The sequence below is a fragment of the Lepidochelys olivacea genome (genome assembly GCF_965140295.1).
Source record: "Lepidochelys olivacea isolate rLepOli2 genome assembly, chromosome: 3".
Lineage (NCBI taxonomy): Eukaryota > Metazoa > Chordata > Testudines > Cheloniidae > Lepidochelys > Lepidochelys olivacea.
In genome coordinates this window covers 77,184,875-77,208,054 of record NC_140413.1, presented here as the reverse complement: position 1 = coordinate 77,208,054, position 23,180 = coordinate 77,184,875, and the positions used below count along the sequence as shown (strand labels likewise).

General features: G+C 40.6%; 1 protein-coding gene across 2 annotated transcripts in view; it reads left to right on the top strand.

Moving 5' to 3' along the window:
* The window catches only part of ASCC3 (activating signal cointegrator 1 complex subunit 3), a 519,828-nt gene that overhangs the window by 392,438 nt on the left and 104,210 nt on the right, over positions 1-23,180 (top strand). For both annotated transcript variants that reach the window (XM_084624580.1, XM_084624579.1), the window contains exons 24-30: positions 1,628-1,796; positions 7,925-8,145; positions 11,110-11,195; positions 14,176-14,342; positions 14,466-14,611; positions 14,721-14,841; positions 20,234-20,376. In XM_084624580.1, coding sequence (XP_084480706.1) covers positions 1,628-1,796; positions 7,925-8,145; positions 11,110-11,195; positions 14,176-14,342; positions 14,466-14,611; positions 14,721-14,841; positions 20,234-20,376 — 1,053 coding nt within the window. The remainder of the gene's footprint in view (positions 1-1,627; positions 1,797-7,924; positions 8,146-11,109; positions 11,196-14,175; positions 14,343-14,465; positions 14,612-14,720; positions 14,842-20,233; positions 20,377-23,180) is intronic.

Below are 23,180 nucleotides of genomic sequence, written 5' to 3'. Positions count from 1 at the left end.
ACAGATACATAAAATAACTTAATGGCCAAGAGCCTGCCCCTTTTGAAGCCAATGGAAGTAGAATCTTCTCCTAAAGTTGAAAAGGGAGGGATCATCTACCTGTTATCTATGCTTTCTACACACATGCATGAACATACTGTACTTCATGTTGTGCATGTACTTTATTTCCTTGTGGTGCCTGTGCTTGTGAAAGTATGGCAAACTGTTTTAGCTGTTGTGACAGGGTCGGGCCAGATGGCTACAGGAGAGTAATAGAAAGCAGATATATTAGCCCCAGGCTAAGCATGTCCCTTTTCCCTGGGTAAGGTAACAGAGAAGGTTCCAGAACAATCAGGAACCTTCTAGAGACAATTAAGACAGACAGGCTGATTAGAACATCTGCAGCTAATCAAGATATGATTGCTCTCTATAAATATATCAGAGGGATAAATACCGGAGAGGGAGAGGAATTATTTAAGCTCAGTACCAATGTGGACACAAGAACAAATGGATATAAACTGGCCTCCGGGAAGTTTAGACTTGAAATTAGATGAAGGTTTCTAAACATCAGAGGAGTGAAGTTTTGGAATAGCCTTCCAAGGGAAGCAGTGGGGGCAAAAGATCTATCTGGCTTTAAGACTAAACTCGATAAGTTTATGGAGGAGATGGTATGATGGGATAACATGGTTTTGGTAATTAAATATTCATGGTAAATAGGCCTAATGGCCTGTGATGGGATGTTAGATGGGGTGGGATCTGAGTTACCCAGGAAAGAATTTTCTGTGGTATCTGGCTGGTGAATCTTGCCCATATGCTCAGGGTTTAGCTGATCGCCATATTTGGGGTCGGGAAGGAATTTTCCTCCAGGGCAGATTGGTAGAGGCCCTGGAGGTTTTTCGCCTTCCTCTGTAGTATGGGGCACAGGTCACTTGCTGGAGGATTCTCTTCTCCTTGAAGTCTTTAAACCACAATTTGAGTACTTCAATAGCTCAGACATAGGTGAGAGGTTTTTCGCAGGAGTGGGTGGGTGAAATTCTGTGGCCTGCGTTGTGCAGGAGGTCAGACTAGATGATCATAATGTTCCCTTCTGACCTTAGTAACTATGAATCTATAAGAAGCTGCTAGAATCAATTAAGGCTGGCTAATCAGGGCACCTGGGTTTTAAAAAGGAGCTCACTTCAGTTTGTGGTGTGCATGTGAGGAGGTGGGAGCAAGAGGCACTAGGAGCTGAGAGTGAGAACATGGACTGTTGGAGGACTGAGGTGTAAAAGCATTATCAGACACCAGGAGGAAGGTCCTATGGTGAGGATAAAGAAGGTGTTGGGAGGAGGCCATGGGGAAGTAGCCCAGGGAGTTGTAGCTGTCTCACAGCTGTTCCAGGAGGCACTCTAGACAGCTGCATTGCACAGGGCCCTGGGCTGGAACCCGGAGTAGGGGGCGGGCCCGGGTTCCCCCCAAATCCTCCCAACTCCTGGTCAGACACAGGAGGAGTCGACCTGGACTGTGGGTTCAGAAAAACGGCCAAGCTGAGGGCTGCCGTGAAGCTCCAAGGTGAGCAAATCCGCCAATAAGCGCAAGACCCACCAAGGTAGAGGAGGAACTTTGTCACACTTTTAAAAAATGATTATCTATTCTTTGTTTACATCAGGTCATTCCTAAAGAAGTTCAGCAGCTGGTGTTCACAATCCCTATTTTTGAACCTTTGCCTTCCCAATATTACATTCGAGCTGTATCTGATAGATGGTTAGGAGCAGAGGCTGTTTGTATCATAAATTTTCAGCATCTGATTCTACCAGAGAGACATCCACCTCACACAGGTAAAGTTATAACTATAAACCTTATTGTTTTGTTTCCTTAAAGATTTGTTTGAACTAGTCTTGCTAATATAAATTTTCATTATTTCCATGCAATAGTGGAAATCCAACTCTCTTAGTTTTAGTGAAAAAAGTGTGTGTAGGGAGGGGTTCATTTTTTGTCATGGATTTGTTTGTATTTTTGAGGCTAACAACAACCCTATTACTAACTTTAAATATGTTCGTCTTCACTTCCAAAAAGCTTAATTCTTCTTAACATATTCCTGCTTTTTAGCGACTCCATGCTCAACATCAAGAGCAGGAGAAGTATTATTGTATCATAAAAAATAAGCCAAATTGTGCTCTCATTTTTCTTAAATTGAAGTTATATTTTTCGTATGTGACTGCAAAATCATAATCTTATGTCTTAATGTTTCTCTAAAATTATGGATCCCCCATTCCTCTAACATTTGGCAGAGGAGAGCAGTTTATGCTGAACTTCTTTATAAATTAATTTCATTACGCATACTATGCATGTCTCAAGGTTTATTTATAGGCCCACCTGTTCACTCAGCCAACAGTTCCTTTTCTCCTTGACTGTCTGTGGAGCTGAACTATCTGTTGCTTTAGATATTAGCTTGTCAGCTCTTCCATTTTATTTCACATCAGAGATAATGGTTTTAAATGGTAGCTTACACTTTCTTACAAGGCTTAACAAACATTTTGTAAAGTATTGGATTATTTATTTTTCAATTTTTCTTGTGCTCATTTAGTACAGTAGATCTCTGAAATATTTTAGCATTGTCACAAGATTATCATTATTATATTGATGCATATTTTCAGGTAGCATGGTTTCATCAGACATATTATATAGTCACACCTCATATATTCTGTGTTCATTCCATGGCTACGTCTACATTTACGGCGACACATAGAAGTACAGACACTGCACACCCTAGCATGGGTATAAATAACAGTGTACATAGTGAGGCACTGCTTAGTGAGTAAAGAAAATACACACCTGAACCTTAGGGTATATATCCTACACGGCTGTCTACATGCCCAAGCAGTACTTTTCACATCTACTGTATTATTTTTAGCAGTGTAGTGTCCCACTGCCTTCCTGCTGCCAGAGTCTTTCCCACCGCAGGGAAAGTCTCCAGCAGTGGGGAAAGGCTCTAGCAGGAGGAAGGTCCTCACTGCCTGTCTTTCCTTGTCGCAGGGAGTTGCCGCAGCTTTTCCCCATTGCCTCACCACTGCCAGAGCCTTTCACGCCACACATAGCTATACACCGCAGTGTAGATGCCACCCTACTTTTCATTTCGCAGCGAGTATCTACACATACCCTACACACCGCCACAAGCATAGAAAAGGCGTATAACCAATTATCTGGAAGAGGGAGTACACAGCGCCTTAGTGAATGATTCATACTAAAGTGGATGTAATTACAAACTCCAGAGAGGACAGGAACCTGAATATAAGCATAAGTACTATATACGATATGATTTATTCTGGAAAAATGAAAGGTTAATATCTCCAAGGGAAATTAATTTAAAACACAATGGGGAAGAGTAAGCTGAAAAACAATATTAGTGAAAGAAACTTAGGGTATGTCTATACAGCAGTGTAAACTTCGGGTTAGTGCAACTCGAGTCAGCTGATCCATGTCAGGAAATTTTGGGCTTCAGCATCTACACTGCATTTTAACCCTAGGTTAAGGATTTTCTGACCCATAATTGAACCTAGGGCTCTGGCATCCACAATGCAGTGCCACAGACCTGAGAGTCTATCTCAGAGTGCATAGCGCCCCACTCCCATGTTGACACTGTAGCCCTCTGAATGTGTTGAACTGTGGGAAAACTCTACTGCCCACCTTGTTTCCTAACTGTGACAGTGCAATTGGTGGGACTTGGGTGCCCATAAGGAGCACATGATACATAAACTGCATAATTAGCTTCTTTGATGGTTGTCTCAGTAGAATGACAGCAATTTGAGAAGTCTTTAAACTGAACTACCATCTCATCTGTGAATCAGGCTCTCCACCTCTCGGATGAGTCACCCTTGCAGGAAAATGCCCAGGTGGACCTGTTCTGAGCTAATTAGGACATCAGTCTCTAGGGCTGTTAAACCAGTAAAATGAATCTGCAATTCTTAATTTTTGAAATGGGCTATTTAATGAAGGTGGTTTGGGTTTTTTGTTTATTTTTGTCTGTCTAATTTGAAGTTTGACATAAAATGTAGGTTTCAGCAGAAAAACACACATACCCCAACCTGGCTGCTGCCATCTGTGAAGTGCATCCCCAGGTTCTAGCACCTCCCGGGAATCCCCAGGAGGCTCTAGGGAAGTTTTGGGGCTGGTGCCCACTCACTGCCTGCATAGTGTGTGTTGCGCGGGCGCTTCTACACAGCAGCCCCAAGGGGGGGGTGGCAGCCGGGAGCAAGGGACAGAGAGCAGAGTGGTATCAAGCGGCTGCCCGGCAGGGAGTGGGAGCGGCTGGGGTATTGAGGGTTATCCTCTCCCAGCCATGTTGAGCCAGGAGCTCTGCCGCTCCCCCTTCTTGCAGGGTAGCTGCTTAGTCCATACTCCGCTCTCTAGCCATCGCTCCTGACCCCTCCACCCCGCACTCCCTGGGGCTGCGTGTGCCACCCCAGTCAGCTCTCTTTGCTAAAAGCTTCTTCTGTTTGGTCTCTGTTGAGAACCCTCCAGGCTCTCTGATAATGTGCTTGCCAGACTAGTGTGCAGCAGGCAAGGGGTTAATGTTGACCACAGCTGCTGCTGTCTGCAAAGGGAGGTGTGGCTTCCGTTTGGAATAGAGTGCAATTGACTGCCCCACAGATTGTCAGTATAGAGAGAACTAAGAAAGTTACCCCCAAGGAATTCTGGGATACATCCAGAAGACTTCTGGGACTCGAGTCACGTTGGGACCATGTGTGCACAGGAAAATAATAGGGTTCAGGCCCTAGGTCCTGTTTTAACACAGAGTTGGACCCTCCAGCCCTGCAGGGACCTGAGATTCGAGCCTTGCGTTAACACAGTTGGTATGTAGACACAAGGGGGGGGTTAGGCTTGAGCTCAGGCTTACATTGCTGTGTAGAAATACCCTGAATAGCAAGAGTGGGCAGTAAATTAGACATGAACTTATACTGTGATATTGCAACAAAGGAGGACACTGCAATTTTAGGCTGCATAACCAAAGACATCACATCTGTGTGTCTCTGTTGTGGTCATTTTTTAATGTTCAGTTCTAGCCTCCTCAATTTGGAGTGAGGAGAGAGAAAAATAACAAAAAAGATCAGGAGGCTTGAAGAATTTGAAGAAGCAGATTCTGCCAACCTTACTCAAGCTCAGTGTGGGGTAGAAAGGAATAATTATAAATTATTGGGTGCCAAGTAATTTTATGTTAAAAATTACTTTAAATATTTTATTTAGAGAAGCAAATGGCAGGCCAACTGTTATTAATCATTTCTCTTACTTCCAACAAAGGAGTGTGACTCCTACTGTTTTAGCTAGAGGGGTTCTAGAGGGGTTGATAGGAGTAAGAATCTATCTCTTAATCTTGCCTCATCTATTCCAATATTGCACTGACATCTTGAATAGTACCTTCCTGTGTGAGTTGTCCAACTGAAAGATATGGAAGTATTCACAAATTAAAGTGCTACTGGGTGTGAATAAGAGTCAGAATGTGGCTCTAAGAAAGTTCAATGTGGCAAGGAAGTGATTACAGAGGCAAGATAATATTTTACCTTCTGATGAGAAGTTTAGAAACCAAAGAAGTAAAGGATTATTTAGAGAGATGCTATACAAAAAGATTTAGCTGTGAATAATTAAATGAAATTAAGAAACAGACAATTGAAGATGACAAACAGGAAAAATGTACTCACAAGAGTTGTCAGGTGGTGAAATGGTAACCTTAGGGAAGCAGTGGAAGTCCCATTGCTTGGGACATGAAAACTAGATTTGACAAAATATCGCTAAATGAGCAACAATCCTGTGTTGCCATAAAAAGGGCAACCTTTTATGTCTTTTTTCTAACTCTGACTTATGAGATTCTTTATTTCTGAGGAGACCTTTAGGGGGACATTTACGTATGAATGAAATGATTTATTTGCTTGTTACCTTGATCAAAGAAGTTCAGTTGTTTACAACAGAAATCCAGTCCGTTTCGAGGCATTTATTCCTGAGCATAGAAAGCATGGCAATATGCCTTGGAAACTAGGTTTTCGGTCCTCAGCTTCATCAAAACCTAATTCCTATAAGCAAAGTATAGGTGTAAACAAATTGAGGGCATGTAGGCTTGATCACGTTTTTCAGAGAATACCTTTGGGACTTAAAATATTTTTAGTCTTTCACAGCTGGAAATTTAACCTGGCTGTAAAACTTTTTTTTTTTTTCAAAAAAAACCTCCAAAAACCAAATAAATAAATGTAATTGATTTTTTTTTCTTGAAAAATATCTCGTTGAAAATTGGAAACGTTTTGACCAGCTCTACTAAAAGTATATATATTATAGCAGAGAGATCTCATACAGCATCATGCATCCAATTTCAACCTCAGCATTGATTACCATGCACATTGTAGGGAGAGTGGTCACTTTGGATGAGCTATTACCAGCAGGAGAGTGAGTTTGTGTGTGTATGGGGGTGGGGGGTGAGAAAACCTGAATTTGTGCTGGAAATGGCCCACCTTGATTATCATGCACATTGTAGGGAAAGTGGTCACTTTGGATGAGCTATTACCAGCAGGATAGTGAGTTTGTGCATGTGTTTTTTGGAGTGGGGTGAGGGGGTGAGAGAACCTGGATTTGTGCAGGAAATGGCCCAACTTGATGATCATGCACATTGTGTAGAGAGTTGTCACTTTGGATGGGCTATCACCAGCAGGAGAGTGAATTTGTGTGTGGTGGGGTGGAGGGTGAGAAAACCTGGATTTGTGCTGGAAATGGCCCAATTTGATGATCACTTTAGATAAGCTATTACCAGCAGGACAGTGGGGTGGGAGGAGGTATTGTTTCATATTCTCTGTGTGTATATAAAGTCTGCTGCAGTTTCCACGATATGCATCCGATGAAGTGAGCTGTAGCTCACGAAAGCTCATGCTCAAATAAATTGGTTAGTCTCTAAGGTGCCACAAGTACTCCTTTTTGCAAACCTCAGCATTAGTGATTGAGTCATGTTTTTTGGCACAGAAGCATATGTTTGTTTGTTTTTTTCTGGATACTTAAAATGCCGTATACATTCAATGTGCCTGATGTCATTGTAAAGCCCTTCCACTGTAATCACATTTGGCTCATTTAGAAGTCTGTTAAATGGGAGCATTCAGAAATATTCACTTCCAGTATAGTGTTTTCTTTGGGCATACATAAACTCACATGTGTTTGTGAAGTGTTCAGCTATTGTTATGCGGTACCTGTGCTGTCTGGAAAGGCATGTGTAACCTTTTTACCTAATTGACCATTGACTGCTATTCAGAAAAAATAGTAAGATATTTACACATCACCGGTTATGGAGCCCTTAGGATTTATGGTAATTGATTTCAATTCTCATCTGGTTCCCACTCAGCAGTGAAGTACTTAGAGGCCCTGTTGAGGGGGGGAACCTTCTCTCCTCTCAACAGACCCCAAGAAATCACAGATTTAGTGGGAATGATAAAACAGACATAAGGTATCAGTGAAAAGCATGTGAAGAATATTAGGCATCACAACCTCAGCAGATTTTATTACTCCTATGGCTTACCTTAATGTGGGGCACCCTGAAAAGACAATGAGATCTCCAGCCACAAAAAAAAAACTTCAAAGAAAGCATCTGCATAACAGAATCATTGCAAGTCTCTTTAATTTGATAGGAATCTAAATCTAATCTGGTTATATGTATCAGCTTCCAAATTCCACAGTCTCTAATTGTTTGGGTAGCGGATATCTCCAAGATATGTCAAGAGTCATATAATGAAGGGATGTTTGGGTTTTGTATGTGTATTTGTATCTCTTTATTTATCTATCATATCGTATAAGAAATTGCCTATAAAGAGTTCAAAAATAAGTTGTTTCCCATCAAAGCACAAGTTCATACCTAACCAACATCTGATTACTTTAGTCTTACAATATTTTACAAGGCTGCATATTTTGACATGTACTAATGATTGCTTCATAATTTTAGAACTACTGGATCTTCAGCCTTTGCCTATCAGAGCTTTGGGATGTCGAGAGTATGAAACCCTTTACAAATTCACCCATTTCAACCCTATCCAGACGCAGATATTTCATACGCTCTATCATACAGACTGTAATGTTCTTCTTGGAGCCCCCACAGGTTCTGGAAAGACTGTTGCAGCTGAGTTAGCTATCTTCAGAATTTTCAACAAGTATCCCACATCTAAGGTTTGTGAAATGTTTACTAGAAATATGCAATGTCTGTATACTTTTTTCAGCAATCCCAAACTTCACAAAAATTAGGAGTATTACTATGCTATATAAAAAGTATATTCTACCATGCTTTAAATGCATATTGAGATTCTTTTTCCGGGGAGTTCTCTGCATCCATGATGAATTTCTTTGTACGGTTTTGTTCAATATCTGCATCAGTGATTTAGATAATTGCATAGAGAGTACACTTATAAAGTTTGTGGACAATACCAAGAAGGGAGGGGTTGCAAGTGTTTTGGAGGATAAGTTTAATATTCAAAATGATCTGTACAAACTGGAGAAATGATCTGAAGTAAATAGGATGAAATTCAATAGGAGGAAATGTAAAGTACTCCACTTAAACAGGAACATCAGTTGTACACATACAAAATGCATAGTAAGGCATACTGCAGAAAAGGGATTTGGGGGTGTCATAAAAATAAAGGGAAGGGTAAACCCCTTTAAAATCCCTCCTGGCCAGAGGAAAAATCCTCTCACCTGTAAAGGGTTAAGAAGCTAAAGGTAACCTCGCTGACACCTGACCAAAATGACCAATGAGGAGACAAGATACTTTCAAAAGCTGGGAGGAGGGAGAGAAACAAAGGGTCTGTGTCTGTCGGTATGCTGCTTTGCCGGCGATAGAACAGGAATGGAGTTTTAGAACTTTTAGTAAGTAATCTAGCTAGGTATGCGTTAGATTATGATTTCTTTAAATGGCTGAGAAAAGAATTGTGCTGAATAGAATGACTATTTCTGTCTGTGTGTCTTTTTTGTAACTTAAGGTTTTGCCTAGAGGGATTCTCTATGTTTTGAATCTAATTACCCTGTAAGGTACCTACCATCCTGATTTTACAGGGGTGATTCCTTTACTCCTGTTTACTTCTATTTCTATTAAAAGTCTTCTTGTAAGAAAACTGAATGCTTTTTCACTGTTCTCAGATCCGAGGGTTTGGGTCTGTGGTCACCTATGCAAATTGGTGAGGATTTTTACCAAACCTTTCCCAGGAAGTGGGGTGCAAGGATTGGGAGGATTCTGGGGGGAAAGACATGTCCAAACTACGTTTCCCAGTAAACCCAGTTAAAGTTTGGTGGTGGCAGTGGTTATTCCAAGGACAAAAGATAAAATTAATTTGTACCTTGGGGAAGTTTTAACCTAAGCTGGTAAAACTAAGCTTAGGAGGTTTTCATGCAGGTCCCCACATCTGTACCCTAGAGTTCAGAGTGGGGGAGGAACCTTGACAGGGGGCCATAGTTGATCACAAGCTAAATATGAGTGAACAGCGTAACACTGTGGCAAAAAAAGCGAACATCTTTCTGGGATGTTTTAGCAGGAGTATTGTAAGTAAGACAGGAGAAGTAATTCTTCCACTCTACTCCGCACTGATTGGGCCTCATCTGGAATATTGCATCCAGTTCTTGATGCCACATTCAGGAAAGAGGTGGATAAATTGGAGAAAGTCCAGAGAAGAGCAACAAAAATTATTAAAGGTCTAGAAAACATGACCTATGAGGAAAGATTGAAAAAAAAAATTGGTTTGTTTTAGTTTAGATAAGAGATAACCGAGGGGGGATATAACAGTTTTCAAGTACAAAGTCGTCACAAGGAGGAGGGAGAAAAAAAATTTTTGTTAACCTCGGAGCAATGGGCTTAAATTGCAGCAAGGGCAATTTAGGTTGGATATTAGGAAAAACTTCTTGTCAGAGTGGTTAAACACTGCAATAAATTGCTAGGGAAGTTGTGGAATCTCCATCATTGGAGGTTTGTAAGAGCAGGTTAGACAAACACCTGTCAGGGATGGCCTACTAGATAATACTTAGTCCTCCCTTGAGTTCAGCGGACTGGACTAGAAGACCTCTTGAGGTCCCTTCTAGTCCTCTGATTCTATGAAAGTCAATTAGATGATTTAGCCACAAAACTCCCACTGAAATTTGCTTTGGAAATCTCAATCTGTATGTGTAAACTTGTTAGTAATAGTTGAGGTGGACCAAGAGAGAATTGTAAAATACTGATAAAATATAAGTTTTGAGTGAATCCATAGTTTTTCATATTGGACCTTCATACCACAATAAACAGCTATTAAAGGAATATTAAGAAATCTTGCTTAATAAATCAGTTTTCAAAATGTATAGGCCAGATTATCGAAAGTGCATCTGAACTTTTCACACACTCAGTACATGTGTATCAGTTTTCGCATGTTCAAACGTACACTCATGCTTTAAAAAACCTGACCCTAAATTTTTAAATGAATAGGTAAGCGGGTTTTTCGCAGGAGTGGGTGGGTGAGATTCTGTGGCCTGCGTTGTGCAGGAGTCGGACTAGATGATCATAATGGTCCCTTCTGACCTTAGTATCTATGAATCTTGTAAAAACTATGCCAGTGTACTTCAGCACACAGAAAATACTTCTCTGGGGAAGTCTTGTGAGGTTTCTTTAAAAGTAGAAAATTTTAAAATGAATTTTAAATGATTTTAGTGATAAAACTAAAGAGATAGAAATCATGTAAGATGATGATATACTAGGAATTCTAGTTATTTTTGTTTGGATTTGGTGCATTAATTTCAGAATCTCAGTTTTCAGGTTTTATGTTCTCAGCAATAAATGGCAATACTTTATGTAGGTCATTTTATAATGACACATTTGTTTGCTTTTTAAAGGTGTAATGATAGTATCACAGTTTTATAAATTACTCTTTTTATTTATTAATATATATGAATGTTATTGGCTCAAGGAGCAAAAGAATTTTTGAAAGTATTAAGTCTATCTTCATTAGAATCCTGTTGTAAATTACTAAATGTAATTTTAAGAATTATGCCTTAATCATTTATACTTAATAAGTTAAGTCCTTAGAGGCATAAAAGAAAATAATGCTTTGTAAATTAAAATTTTACACAGCTTTTTCTTGTTTAATTCTGCTTTTGTGTGTGTGTGTGTGTTCGCAGGCAGTATACATTGCTCCCTTAAAAGCACTGGTACGAGAGAGAATTGAAGATTGGAAAGTCAGGATTGAAGAAAAACTTGGTAAAAAGTATGTTTCTCCCAGAACAGTCCTGCAAGAGTGGAGAAACTCTGTTGAATATTTTTTAGTATCTTTCTGTTTAGTCAAATATATTTTATCTTTCAAACTGTACCAATGCTCCCTATAAAAAGTCTGAATGTATCATAGCAAACACACACTACATAGAAAAAAAAATAAGTGACACAAAAATGGATGTATGTATGTATTCAGTGTAGTTGAATACATTGCCAGTTTTCCTTGTTTTCTCTAGATGGGCAAGCTAACAAGTTCAATTTCCCTTTCTATTATCTTTGTCTTTTTTGAAGTTGCAGTTCAGAATTACCCTTCCTTCAAAGATTTATTTACAAGATCTCTTGTAAGTTGTGTAACCTGTCTACAGCAATGTTCATGTATGATCGTCCATTCTTGCATTCCTCCATTCTTGCATTTTTTGTGCACCTATAATTACCATTGGCTTCATCAGGAGTTTGGTATACTCAAGAAGTGCAGGATTGCCCTTTGACACAAAGGGGGTATGAATAGTTTTAGCCCTTTCTAAAATTGTCCATAATTATCAACAATTTCCAAGTGTGGATTATTTATGGCCAGATTTTGCAATCCTTACTCATGCTGATTAATAATTTACTCCTCAAGTAGTTTAATGGATTTAAATAGAACTGCTCCTTGGAGAAGGTACCGCTCTGAGTGTAAATATGTCAGAATCTGGCCTTTACTAAAAGGCAGTTATTTCATTATATTTTCTGTGATTTGTTTTAATGGGGTATGTGAATAAATTAATTGTCCTGATGATTTTGAAAGCTTTTTTTTTTTGAATGATTTTCTTTGTGAAATTAGCCCCATAGCTGGTGATGTAAACATTGATTTGGGGAGATAAATTTTACTACATGGAATTTTTAGGAAGTGTGAAATTAGGCAGTAGAACTGGCAAAGAAGTTGCCATAAAAAATGTCAAATAAAAGGATAACATTCAGTCTAAAAGAACCAAGTATCTCAAGGTTAGCCTGACCTAAGTCAGTAAATTGGCATAGAAGAAATGGGATAGGTGTCAAACCAATGAAAAGACAAGCTAGCCCCCAACAGCAAGAATTAACTCCAAGCTAGTGCCAAAAATGCAGAAAAAGAAAACGAGTGGCAGATTTCAGAAAAAAGAGGAGGGGACCAAAACTTGGTTAGGAATAGAGAAATAAATAAATGGCATTTTCAATGGTAGCCATCAAAAAAGGGTGAGTTTAAGAGCCAAGGACTGTCAGGACTACCTTGACTGTCCCTGCTGCAGAGTTCTAATAGAACCTAGAGAGCAGAGGTGCTGCTACCTAACCTCTCACAGATAGTCATCACTGCTAGGCAGGTTGTACAGGGCAATATACAGCCACTAGAAGATATATAGGAAGGGCTTAACATACAGGTTCTGAAAATAGCTGGAAACGATAATGATCTTGGAGAACCTGGTTCCTTCAGACATATTCCCTCCAGGCACGGACCTCAAACAAAAATACTAGTGTATTCTAAATCGAGCAAGATCTGGGGTGGCAAACGCTGGAGACACTATGACCAAGTGGAAGCTGAGAAACGACCCAAAATGTGAATCCAGAGAACCTAGACAAACACTTGAACACTGCTTGATACAGTGCCCCTGTCAACATCCTGTACTCCCGAGGAACTAGTCGAGATATGTGACAACACCAAGTCTTGGTTTTAGTTTTGGAGTGGTAACCTGTGATGATGAGGATGATGGTGATGAAGCCTCTTGCACCTAATGCAAGGGCAGCGGGCATTCTGACTAAGATATGAAAGGAAAATCAAGAAGGGGAAAATCCTGCAATTTCTGGGAACACTTCCTGAAAGAATATTAGTGGCTAGTTCCTAGTTAGTTCTAAGGAGCCTGAGCTTCAGGCTTACAAGCTCAGGCAGTCAAACACACAACCTGGATACAAGCTGTGACTTCTGGGGATGTTACATTAGTGGCAAATGTTTGTGATCACTGTTTGAAAAAAATATTTTAAAACTACACGTTACATTGGGCAGATGTTGGCTGATAGGTGCTTTGAATTCACAGTTGTGTTCATACAAGTGCCACGCCACACTATATTCAGTGGTTAAAATAGGCCTCTGTCCAATGCACCATACCAGATCTTGTGTGTTGGTGTAAAAGAACACTCAATTACTAGCTACAGATGGACATTTCCCCAAAATGTCTTGCAAAAGCAAGTTGGATTCAATAATTTTTTGCTGAATCACAGGCAGGAGTCTGATGGAACCTTGTCTGCCAAGCAAATGTCTGTCGGAAACCTACCTGGTGGGCTACTGGGTAGCCTGAACTTCCAGGGTCTGTGGGCCCAAGGTAGTGCTGCCACCAGGTCTGCCTTAGAACCAGAGCAGAGACCCTTGGTTTTAATAATAATTAATAAATAAATGGCATTTTCAATGGTAGCCATCAAAAAAGGGTGAGTTTAAGAGCCAAGGACTGTCAGGACTACCTTGACTGCCCCTGCTGCAGAGTTCTAATAGAACCTAGAGAGCAGAGGTGCTGCTACCTAACCTCTCACAGATAGTCATCACTGCTAGGCAGGTTGTACAGGGCAATATACAGCCACTAGAAGATATATAGGAAGGGCTTAACATACAGCTTCTGAAAGGCTCTTTTGACTTGCAATTAATATCCATAGTAATATTCATTTATCTTTTTTGCATCAGTCTCTACCTTACAAAGTTATGAATAGTTTTGACATCCAAGTAAACTTTTCTTTCTCTATGATATTGCTAAGAAAAGTAAAATAATTTGAAAGTGAAGAAGTTTAAAGACATATTTTCTTAGAATTTTTTTAATTTGTTTTTGTTTGCCAGGGCCATTCAGCCAAGAACACCAGTTTTATTTTTTATTTTGTTTAAGAGTTAATATTTGGACACACCTAACCCAAGAGGTTAGAAAGCTTCATTGGTTTAAAAATAGAGTTTTATCCAGTCACAATGACCATTTCACTCATTACAGGATAGTAGAATTGACAGGGGATGTGACGCCTGATATGAGAGCTATTGCCCAAGCTGACCTTATTGTGACTACACCAGAGAAGTGGGATGGGGTCAGTAGAAGTTGGCAAAACAGGAGCTATGTTCAGAAAGTTGCCATTCTCATCATAGATGAGATCCATCTGCTAGGTAAGCATCGTTTCTTATCACAATTGTTGCTGAATTTGAAAGTGTGTTTTTACAATAGACTTGCATGGAGTTCTAAACATTTGGATTTATTAAATTTTAATACACATTTCTCTTCTTGCCCAGGGGATGAGAGAGGCCCAGTATTGGAAGTTATTGTGTCTCGAACTAACTTCATCTCATCTCACACAGAAAAGCCTGTAAGAGTAGTTGGTTTATCCACAGCATTAGCGAATGCCAGAGACCTTGCTGACTGGCTAAATATTAATCAGGTATGTGGAAAATTTCTGAAGAAGACATTTGTACATATCTGTGCTGTGCATAGTAATATTTCCAAAATAATTTAAGCTTCAACTGAAAGTGTTTATATTTCCAATTTAGATGGGTCTGTTCAACTTCCGACCATCTGTACGTCCAGTTCCATTGGAAGTACACATTCAGGGCTTCCCTGGCCAGCATTATTGTCCTCGCATGGCTAGTATGAATAAACCTGCATTTCAGGGTAAGCTGCCAAAACCAGGACATTTCATACATTCAGTTAAAAAAAGGAGGGGAGGCGGGGGAGGGATTTTAGCCATTTTGCATAGGCCATTGAGACACATTTACAACACGTTTGTATGTTTTCTTGGGGTGTTTAGGGAGATCTGTTTCTCTTGATGACCCAAAAACTATTTATCTCAAACATCAGGTATGGTGTTAATTCAGCATACATCAGAGGAATTGAAACACATTTGGACCAGAATCAGTAAACTTTGTGTTTATGAAGAGAGATGTTCTAAAATGAAAATGTATTTTCTTAGGGTTCAGCACTGTAAAAACACATTTTTGTAAAAGTATTTGAGATTTAGAAAGTAATAAAACCATTCACAGTATTTATCTGATTAGGTATTTTCTTACAGATCACTGTAAATAAGATTTACTGTACGTGGCATTTAATTTCAGAAAGGGGAACTATGCAAAAATGAGGAGGTTAGTTAAACAGAAATTAAAAGGTACAGTGACTAGAGTGAAATCCCTGAAAGCTGCATGGACACTTTTCAAAGACACCATAATAGAGGCTCAACTTAAATGTATACCCCAAATTAAAAAACACAGTAAAAGAACTAAAAAAGAGCCACTGTGGCTTAACAACCATGTAAAAGAAGCAGTGAGAGATAAAAAGTGGAAGTCAAATCCTAGTGAGATAAATAGAAAGGAGCATAAACACTGCCAAATTAAATGTAAAAATATAATAAGAAAAGCCAAAAAGGAGTTTGAAGAACAGCTAGCCAAAAACTCAAAAGGTAATAACAAAATGTTTTTGAAGTACGTCAGAAGCAGAAAGCCTGCTAAACAACCAGTGGGGCCCCTGGACGATCGAGATACAAAAGGAGCACTTGAAGAAGATAAAGTCATCACAGAGAAACTAAATGAAATCTTTGCTTCAGTGTTCACAGCTGAGGATGTTAGGGAGATTCCCAAACCTGAGCCATCTTTTTCTAGGTTACAAATCTGAGGAATTGTCACAGATTGAAGTGTCACTAGAGGAGGTTTTGGAATTAATTGAGAAACATAACCGTAACAAGTCACCGGGACCAGATGGCATTCACCCAAGAGTTCTGAAAGAACTCAAGTGTGAAATTGCAGAACTATTAATTATGGTTTGTAAACTGTCCTTTAATCAGCTACTGTACCCAATGACTGGAAGATAGCTAATGTAACTCCAATATTTAAGAAGGGCTCTAAAGGTGATCCTGGCAATTACAGACCAGTAAGTCTAACATCAGTACCAGGCAAATTCATTGAAACAATAGTAAAGAATAACATTGTCAGACCCATATAAGAACATAAATTGTCGTGCAAAAGTCAACAAGGTTTCTGTAAAGGGAGATCATGTCTTCCTAATCTATTAGAGTTCTTTGAGGGGGTCAACAAATGTGGAAAAGGGGGATCCAGTGGACATAGGGTACTTAGATTTCCAGAAAGCCTTTGACAAGGACCCTTACCAAAGGCTCTTATGTAAATTAAGTTGTCATGGAATAAGAGGGAAGATCCTTTCATGGGTTGAGAACTAGTTAAAATACAGGGAACAAAGGGTAGGAATAAATGGTAAATTTTCAGAATGGAGAGGGGTAACTAGTGTGTTCCCCAAGGGTCAGTCCTAAGACCAATCCTATTCAACATATTCATAAATGATCTGGAGAAAGGGGTAAACAGTGAGGTAGCAAAGTTTGCAGATGATACTAAACTGATCAAGATAGTTAAGATCAAAGCAGACTGTGAAGAACTTCAAAAAGATCTCGCCAAACTAAGTGATTGGGCAATAAAATGGCAAATGAAATTTAATGTGGATAAATGTAAAGTAATGCACATTGGAAAAAATACCCCCAACTATACATACAATATGATAGGGGCTAATTTATCTACAACTAATCAGGAGAAAGATCTTGGAGTCATCGTGGATAGCTCTCTGAAGACATCCATGCAGTGTGCAGCCGCAGTCAAAAAAGCAAACAGGATGTTAGGAATCATTTAAAAAGGGGTAGCGAATAAGACAGAGAATATCTTATTGCCCTTATATAAATCCATGATACTCCCACATCTTGAATACTGCATACAGATGTGGTCTCCTCATCTCAAAAAAGATATACTGGCATTAGAAAAGGTTCAGAGAAGGGCAACTAAAATTATTAGAGGTTTGGAACGGGTCCAATATGAGAAGAGATTAAAGAGGCTAGGACTTTTCAGCTTGAAAAAGAGGAGACTAAGGGGGGATATGATAGAGGTATATAAGATCATGAGTGCTGTGGAGCAAGTGAATAAGGAAAGCCTCTGTTTGTCAGAGGGTGGAGATGGTTGGTAGGAGAGAGATATCTTGATCATTACCTGTTAGGTTCACTCCCTCTGGGGCACCTGGCATTGGCCACTGTCGGTAGACTGGATACTGGGCTGGATGGACCTTTGGTCTGACCCAGTATGGCCATTCTTATGTTCTTACGTTTTTATTTAAAAAAAATTAAGACCAGAAGTTACAAGTCAAGCTAACCTCACATAATTGTAATTTCAAGGTTATAACCATAAAATTCAGAACTTTCCATTCGTCTAGATTTGCTTCTGTTTTCAATTTTTTATTCTTAACAAAGGTGGCAGGCAGGACAGATTTAAGAAAAACTCTCATATTTTATTGAAACGTTTTGTTTTGGTTACATAAAGAATATTTATTATATCAATTAAAAATAACCTCCAAAATAAATTTTGTAATGTGAACTGCTGTTGATTGTGCGGTGACAGTTGTGAGGTGACTTTTTAACTGCTCTAATTAGACTTATGACAGAAGCAAAGTATTGATTGTGGACCAGAGACCAATTTTGGCAGTTCGTATTATTTACACCTCCACGGGAGTATTGTACAAAAACACTAATGAACAATAAATCTGTCTTGGGCTTTTCAGCCACACCTGTTCCTGAAGCAACAAAAATCCATTAGATGTCAAGCTTTAAAAAAAAAAATAGATATATCGGCATCTATAATTGTAAGACATACAAGTTATACTATGTATTTATATAATTTTACAAGGATATACATAGATTTCTGTAAGATTCATACACACACACACACACACACACACACACAGAGTATTACCAGCAAATTGAGAGACAATACCTCCTCCCACCCCACTCTCCTGCTGGTAATAGCTTATCTAAAGTGTTCATCAAGTTGGGCCATTTCCAGCACAAATCCAGGTTTTCTCACCCTCCGCCCCCCCACACACAAACTCACTCTCCTGCTGGTAATAGCCCATCCAAAGTGACCACTCTCTTTAAAATGTGTATGATAATCAAGGTGGGCCATTTCCAGCACAAATCCAGGTTTTCTCACCCCCTCACCCCCCTCCAAAAACCACACACACAAACTCACGCTCCTGCTGGTAATAGCTCATCCAAAGTGACCACCCTCTTCAAAATGTGTATGATAATCAAGGTGGGCCATTTCCAGCATAAATCCAAGTTTAACCAGAACGTCGGGGGGAGGCTTCTTTTCCATGGGTCCAGATGATGAAAATGTCATCAATATAGCAAGAAGCCCTTGAGGAATTCCACCATGATTTCAACAATTTCCATCCCACCATCAACCTCAGCCTGGTCCAGTCTACACAAGAGATCCACTTCCTGGACACTACAGTGCTAATAAACAATGGTCACATAAACACCACCCTATACCGGAAACCTACTGACCGCTATTCCTACCTACATGCCTCCAGCTTTCACCCTGACCACACCACACGATCCATCGTCTACAGCCAAGCTCTGCGATACAACCGCATTTGCTCCAACCCCTCAGACAGAGACAAACACCTACAAGATCTCTATCAAGCATTCTTACAACTACAATACCCACCTGCGGAAGTGAAGAAACAGATTGATAGAGCCAGAAGAGTTCCCAGAAGTCATCTACTACAGGACAGGCCTAACAAAGAAAATAACAGAACGCCACTAGCCGTCACCTTCAGCCCCCAACTAAAACCCCTCCAACGCATTATTAAGGATCTACAACCTATCCTGAAGGATGACCCAAAACTCTCACAAATCTTGGGAGACAGGCCAGTCCTTGCCTACAGACAGCCCTCCAACCTGAAGTAAATACTCACCAACAACCACATACCCCACAACAGAACCACTAACCCAGGAACCTATCCTTGCAACAAAGCCCGTTGCCAACTGTGCCCACATATCTATTCGGGGGACACCATCAAAGGGCCTAATAACATCAGCCACACTATCAGAGGCTCGTTCACCTGCACATCCACCAACGTGATATGTGCCAGCAATGCCCCTCTGCCATGTACATTGGTCAAACTGGACAATCTCTACGTGTAAAAATAAATGGACACAAATCAGATGTTAAGAATTATAACATTCATAAACCAGTCGGAGAACACTTCAATCTCTCTGGTCACACAATCACAGACATGAAGGTCGCTATCTTACAACAAAAAAACTTCAAATCCAGACTCCAGCGAGAAACTGCTGAATTGGAATTCATTTGCAAATTGGATACTATTAATTTAGGTTTAAATAGAGACTGGGAGTGGCTATTTCCCCTTGTTTTTTTCTACCCCCTCCCTCCCCCCGACGTTCTGGTTAAACTTGGATTTATGCTGGAAATGGCCCACCTTGATTATCATGCACATTGTAAGGAGAGTGGTCAGTTTGGATGAGCTATTGCCAGCAGGAGAGTGAGTTTGTGTGTGTGGGGGGGGGGGGTGAGAAAACCTGGATTTGTGCTGGAAATGGCCCACCTTGATTATCATACACATTTTGAAGAGGGTGGTCACTTTGGATGAGCTATTACCAGCAGGAGTGTGAGTTTGTGTGTGTGGTTTTTGGAGGGGGGTGAGGGGGTGAGAAAACCTGGATTTGTGCTGGAAATGGCCCACCTTGATTATCATACACATTTTAAAGAGAGTGGTCACTTTGGATGGGCTATTACCAGCAGGAGAGTGAGTTTGTGTGGGGGGGGGCGGAGGGTGAGAAAACCTGGATTTGTGCTGGAAATGGCCCAACTTGATGAACACTTTAGATAAGCTATTACCAGCAGGAGAGTGTGGTGGGAGGAGGTATTGTTTCATGGTCTCTGTGTATATAATGTCTTCTGCAGTTTCCACAGTATGCATCCGATGAAGTGAGCTATAGCTCACGAAAGCTCATGCTCAAATAAATTGGTTAGTCTCTAAGGTGCCACAAGTACTCCTTTTCTTTTTGTCAGTGCATAGGCACAAAATGTAAGTGAAGGATGGATTTAAATCCTCAACACATTTAGTTGCAATGCATCCATTGCTAGCAATATATGCTGAATTGGGAAATTCTGGTATCCGGCAGGGATGGATTCGCTCTGAATTTTTTCTTTTCTGACAGCTATTAGGAGCCATTCTCCAGCCAAGCCTGTTCTTGTGTTTGTTTCATCCAGACGTCAGACTAGACTCACTGCCCTAGAGTTGATTGCTTTCCTGGCTACTGAGGATGATCCAAAGCAATGGCTGAAAATGGATGAAAGAGAGGTACATAAATATAATGTGTTTTAGTTGTGGGTTTTTATTTCATTTTTCAATATCAATTTGAAAAGAAAGTAAACCTAGAACACAGTAGTTTTCCTTGACTTTTTTTTTTGCGGGGGGGGGCAGGTAGGGCCAAATCTTGAAAACAGTTCCACATATGCTTAATTTTAAGCATGTGAGCATCCCACTGACTTCAGCGTTAAGCACATGCATAAATCTTTGCAGGGTCAGGGGCTGATGTAAGCTCTTTTGTTTTTATTTATTTTATGTTAGTAGTAGCAGTAGTACAGTTGAGATCAGGACCACATCGCACTAGGCGTTGTACATACAAATGAATTTAATTCCATCCTTGAAATTGAGTTTGCTCGTGAAATTCATTCAAAGCAAACTCTGTGAAATTCAATACTTTGCCATTTACGCTGTTGTGAATTTTCTATAAATAAATAAATAAATAAATAAAATAGTGATTTACATAATGCCTTAATTATTATCTTTAATTTTAATTATTATCCTTAGTTACATGTTCCACTGGACCCCTACCTCATTCAGTGCACAGGATGGACGATGATCAGTTAATGAGTAGCCATTCAATATTTTGTTTTATTCTCATTGTTCAGTAAATGGCCCCACACCTTAATTACTACACACTATTCAAATCCAGTTCTGAAAGCAGAATTATTAATTTCCTCGTGGGCTTTTCTATGGCACTTCTCACTATAGTATCCAAGTGCTTCACAAGCAAACATTAATTTAATTTATCTTCACAACACACGTGTGAAACAAGGGAGTGGTGTTATCTCCATTTTACAAATGGGAACTGAGGCAGAGAGAAATTAATTTTGAGTGCCCAATTTGAGAGCCTAGGACCTGATTTTTCAGGGTACTTAGCATTTATATAGTATTTTTTATATTCAGAGCACAGTGCCCATTGGCTTAAGTTGTATCTGTGAGTGCTCAGCATTTCTGCAAATCAGACCCGGGGTCTCAGTGTGGGCACCCAGAAAATGAGGAACATACAATTAGTTGTGCCACTTGTGAAAAATTTTGTTTAAGTCACTTACCTAGTATCACATAGGAACTCTTTGACAGAGACAGGGATAGAATCCCATTCTCCAGGGCAGCATTCAACAGCCTTAGCCCTGAGACAATTCTCTCTCTTCCTGAATCCCCTCCCTACTTCATTCATTACACATCTGCCAACTTTTACAACAAATGAGGCAGGGTCCTACAGACAACTGCCTCCTTCAGTACATAGACATGATTCATTCCCCTGAGGAATAGTATGTGATCATGTAATGAAAAACTATCATCATGCAGATGCACAGTCAGGGAGAAGGTCAACTTAAGGCGCTTGACCGAGCAACCTGAATGTTCTTTAAATATTTTTGTGTGTGTAGTTTCTCTGGTTTTTAAAAAACAGAAATTTCATCACATGACATCATATGGACACCTGCATCATCCGCAGGATTGGAACCTTTCGGTACACCACTCAGACCTCTGCCAGTTGAGCTAACAGAGTAAATGATAGCACTAATAGGCTGACACCTTCTTTGTGCACCTGCACTAGAAGGGATCAGACATACACTGGTCCAGTGGGTTTCACAGATATTTGCTGACAGCAGAGGAATGATGAGATTCAGGTATCTGATTTCCATTCCAGACTATGGAGAAGAGTGTGCTCTAGTTGGCCCAGACCCCTGTGCTTGTTCCATTCAAGCTTGACCCTCTTCTGTCTTATCCCACCAACCTGTCGCAGTCTCAGTGCTCCTCCTCCCAACTCCTTGTCCCAGTGTCCCTCTCCTGGCCTATCCTGTCTCCATTCCTAAGGCTTCTCATCCCAGTCCTGGTTTCTTTGCCTCACCAGTCCTAGTGTTCCCCAGTCCCAATCTCCATGCCCAGCCAATCCTGATTCCCTCCTCCTGTCTCCTTGTCCAATCTGCCTGTCCCCTCCTCTCCCAGCCACCAGTTGTCCCCCACACATACCATTTTCCTTCCCCAGTGACTCCCAGACCCAGGCCCCTCACACAGTCTGTCTCCCCTCCCTCTTTGGCTTCTTGTTTGAATTTCCTTATCCAGCCAGTTCCCTGTCCTTATCCAGCCAGTTCCCACCACCAACTCTTCATCTGATCTCCCCACCACCAACTCTTCATCTGAATGTTCCTTCCCCTGCCAGCTGGTCCCTGTCACTCTCCCTCCCCACCATTCCCTCAGTATGGCTCCCAGTGCCTGTCTCTCACCTCAGCTCTCAGTCCCAGTTTTTTGCCCAACTGGTTCAAGTCTCCCCCACTCTCCAAATTCCAAGTCACAGTTTCTGTCTTCTACCACTCCCCTCCACCTAGGCTTCTTGTCCCATGCTACTTCTTTACCTTTCCCCAGTCTGCCTCTAGTCCTCTTTGTATCAGACTCAGGTGGCTTCTTCCGCCATGCTGCTTGGGTGCCACCACGGAGGTCACTAATAGCACAGGACGGACTCCCTTCTCTCAGTTCCAGTGCCAGGAGTCCGCCCTGGCCTGGTGTAGCTGGGAACATGGTTAGTTTCTCTGTGGTGATGACAGATGCACAGTCTGTTTAGCACGAGGAGCTGTGAAGGGGTGGAGGATGCTCAGTGAGGACAAAATCTTTGAAGATTATACCTGCTGAACTCAAAGCATGTGTCTATTCAGCAAAAGCTCTGCATGGGCTAGACTACCCAAGCTAGTCTGAATGTAGCTAGTGTAGATAACAGCATCAGTGAAGACAGTGCAGCACAGACTTCAGTGTGGACTAGCAAGCCAAGTAGTTCCTAGGGTCTATGCCAGTCTTGTACT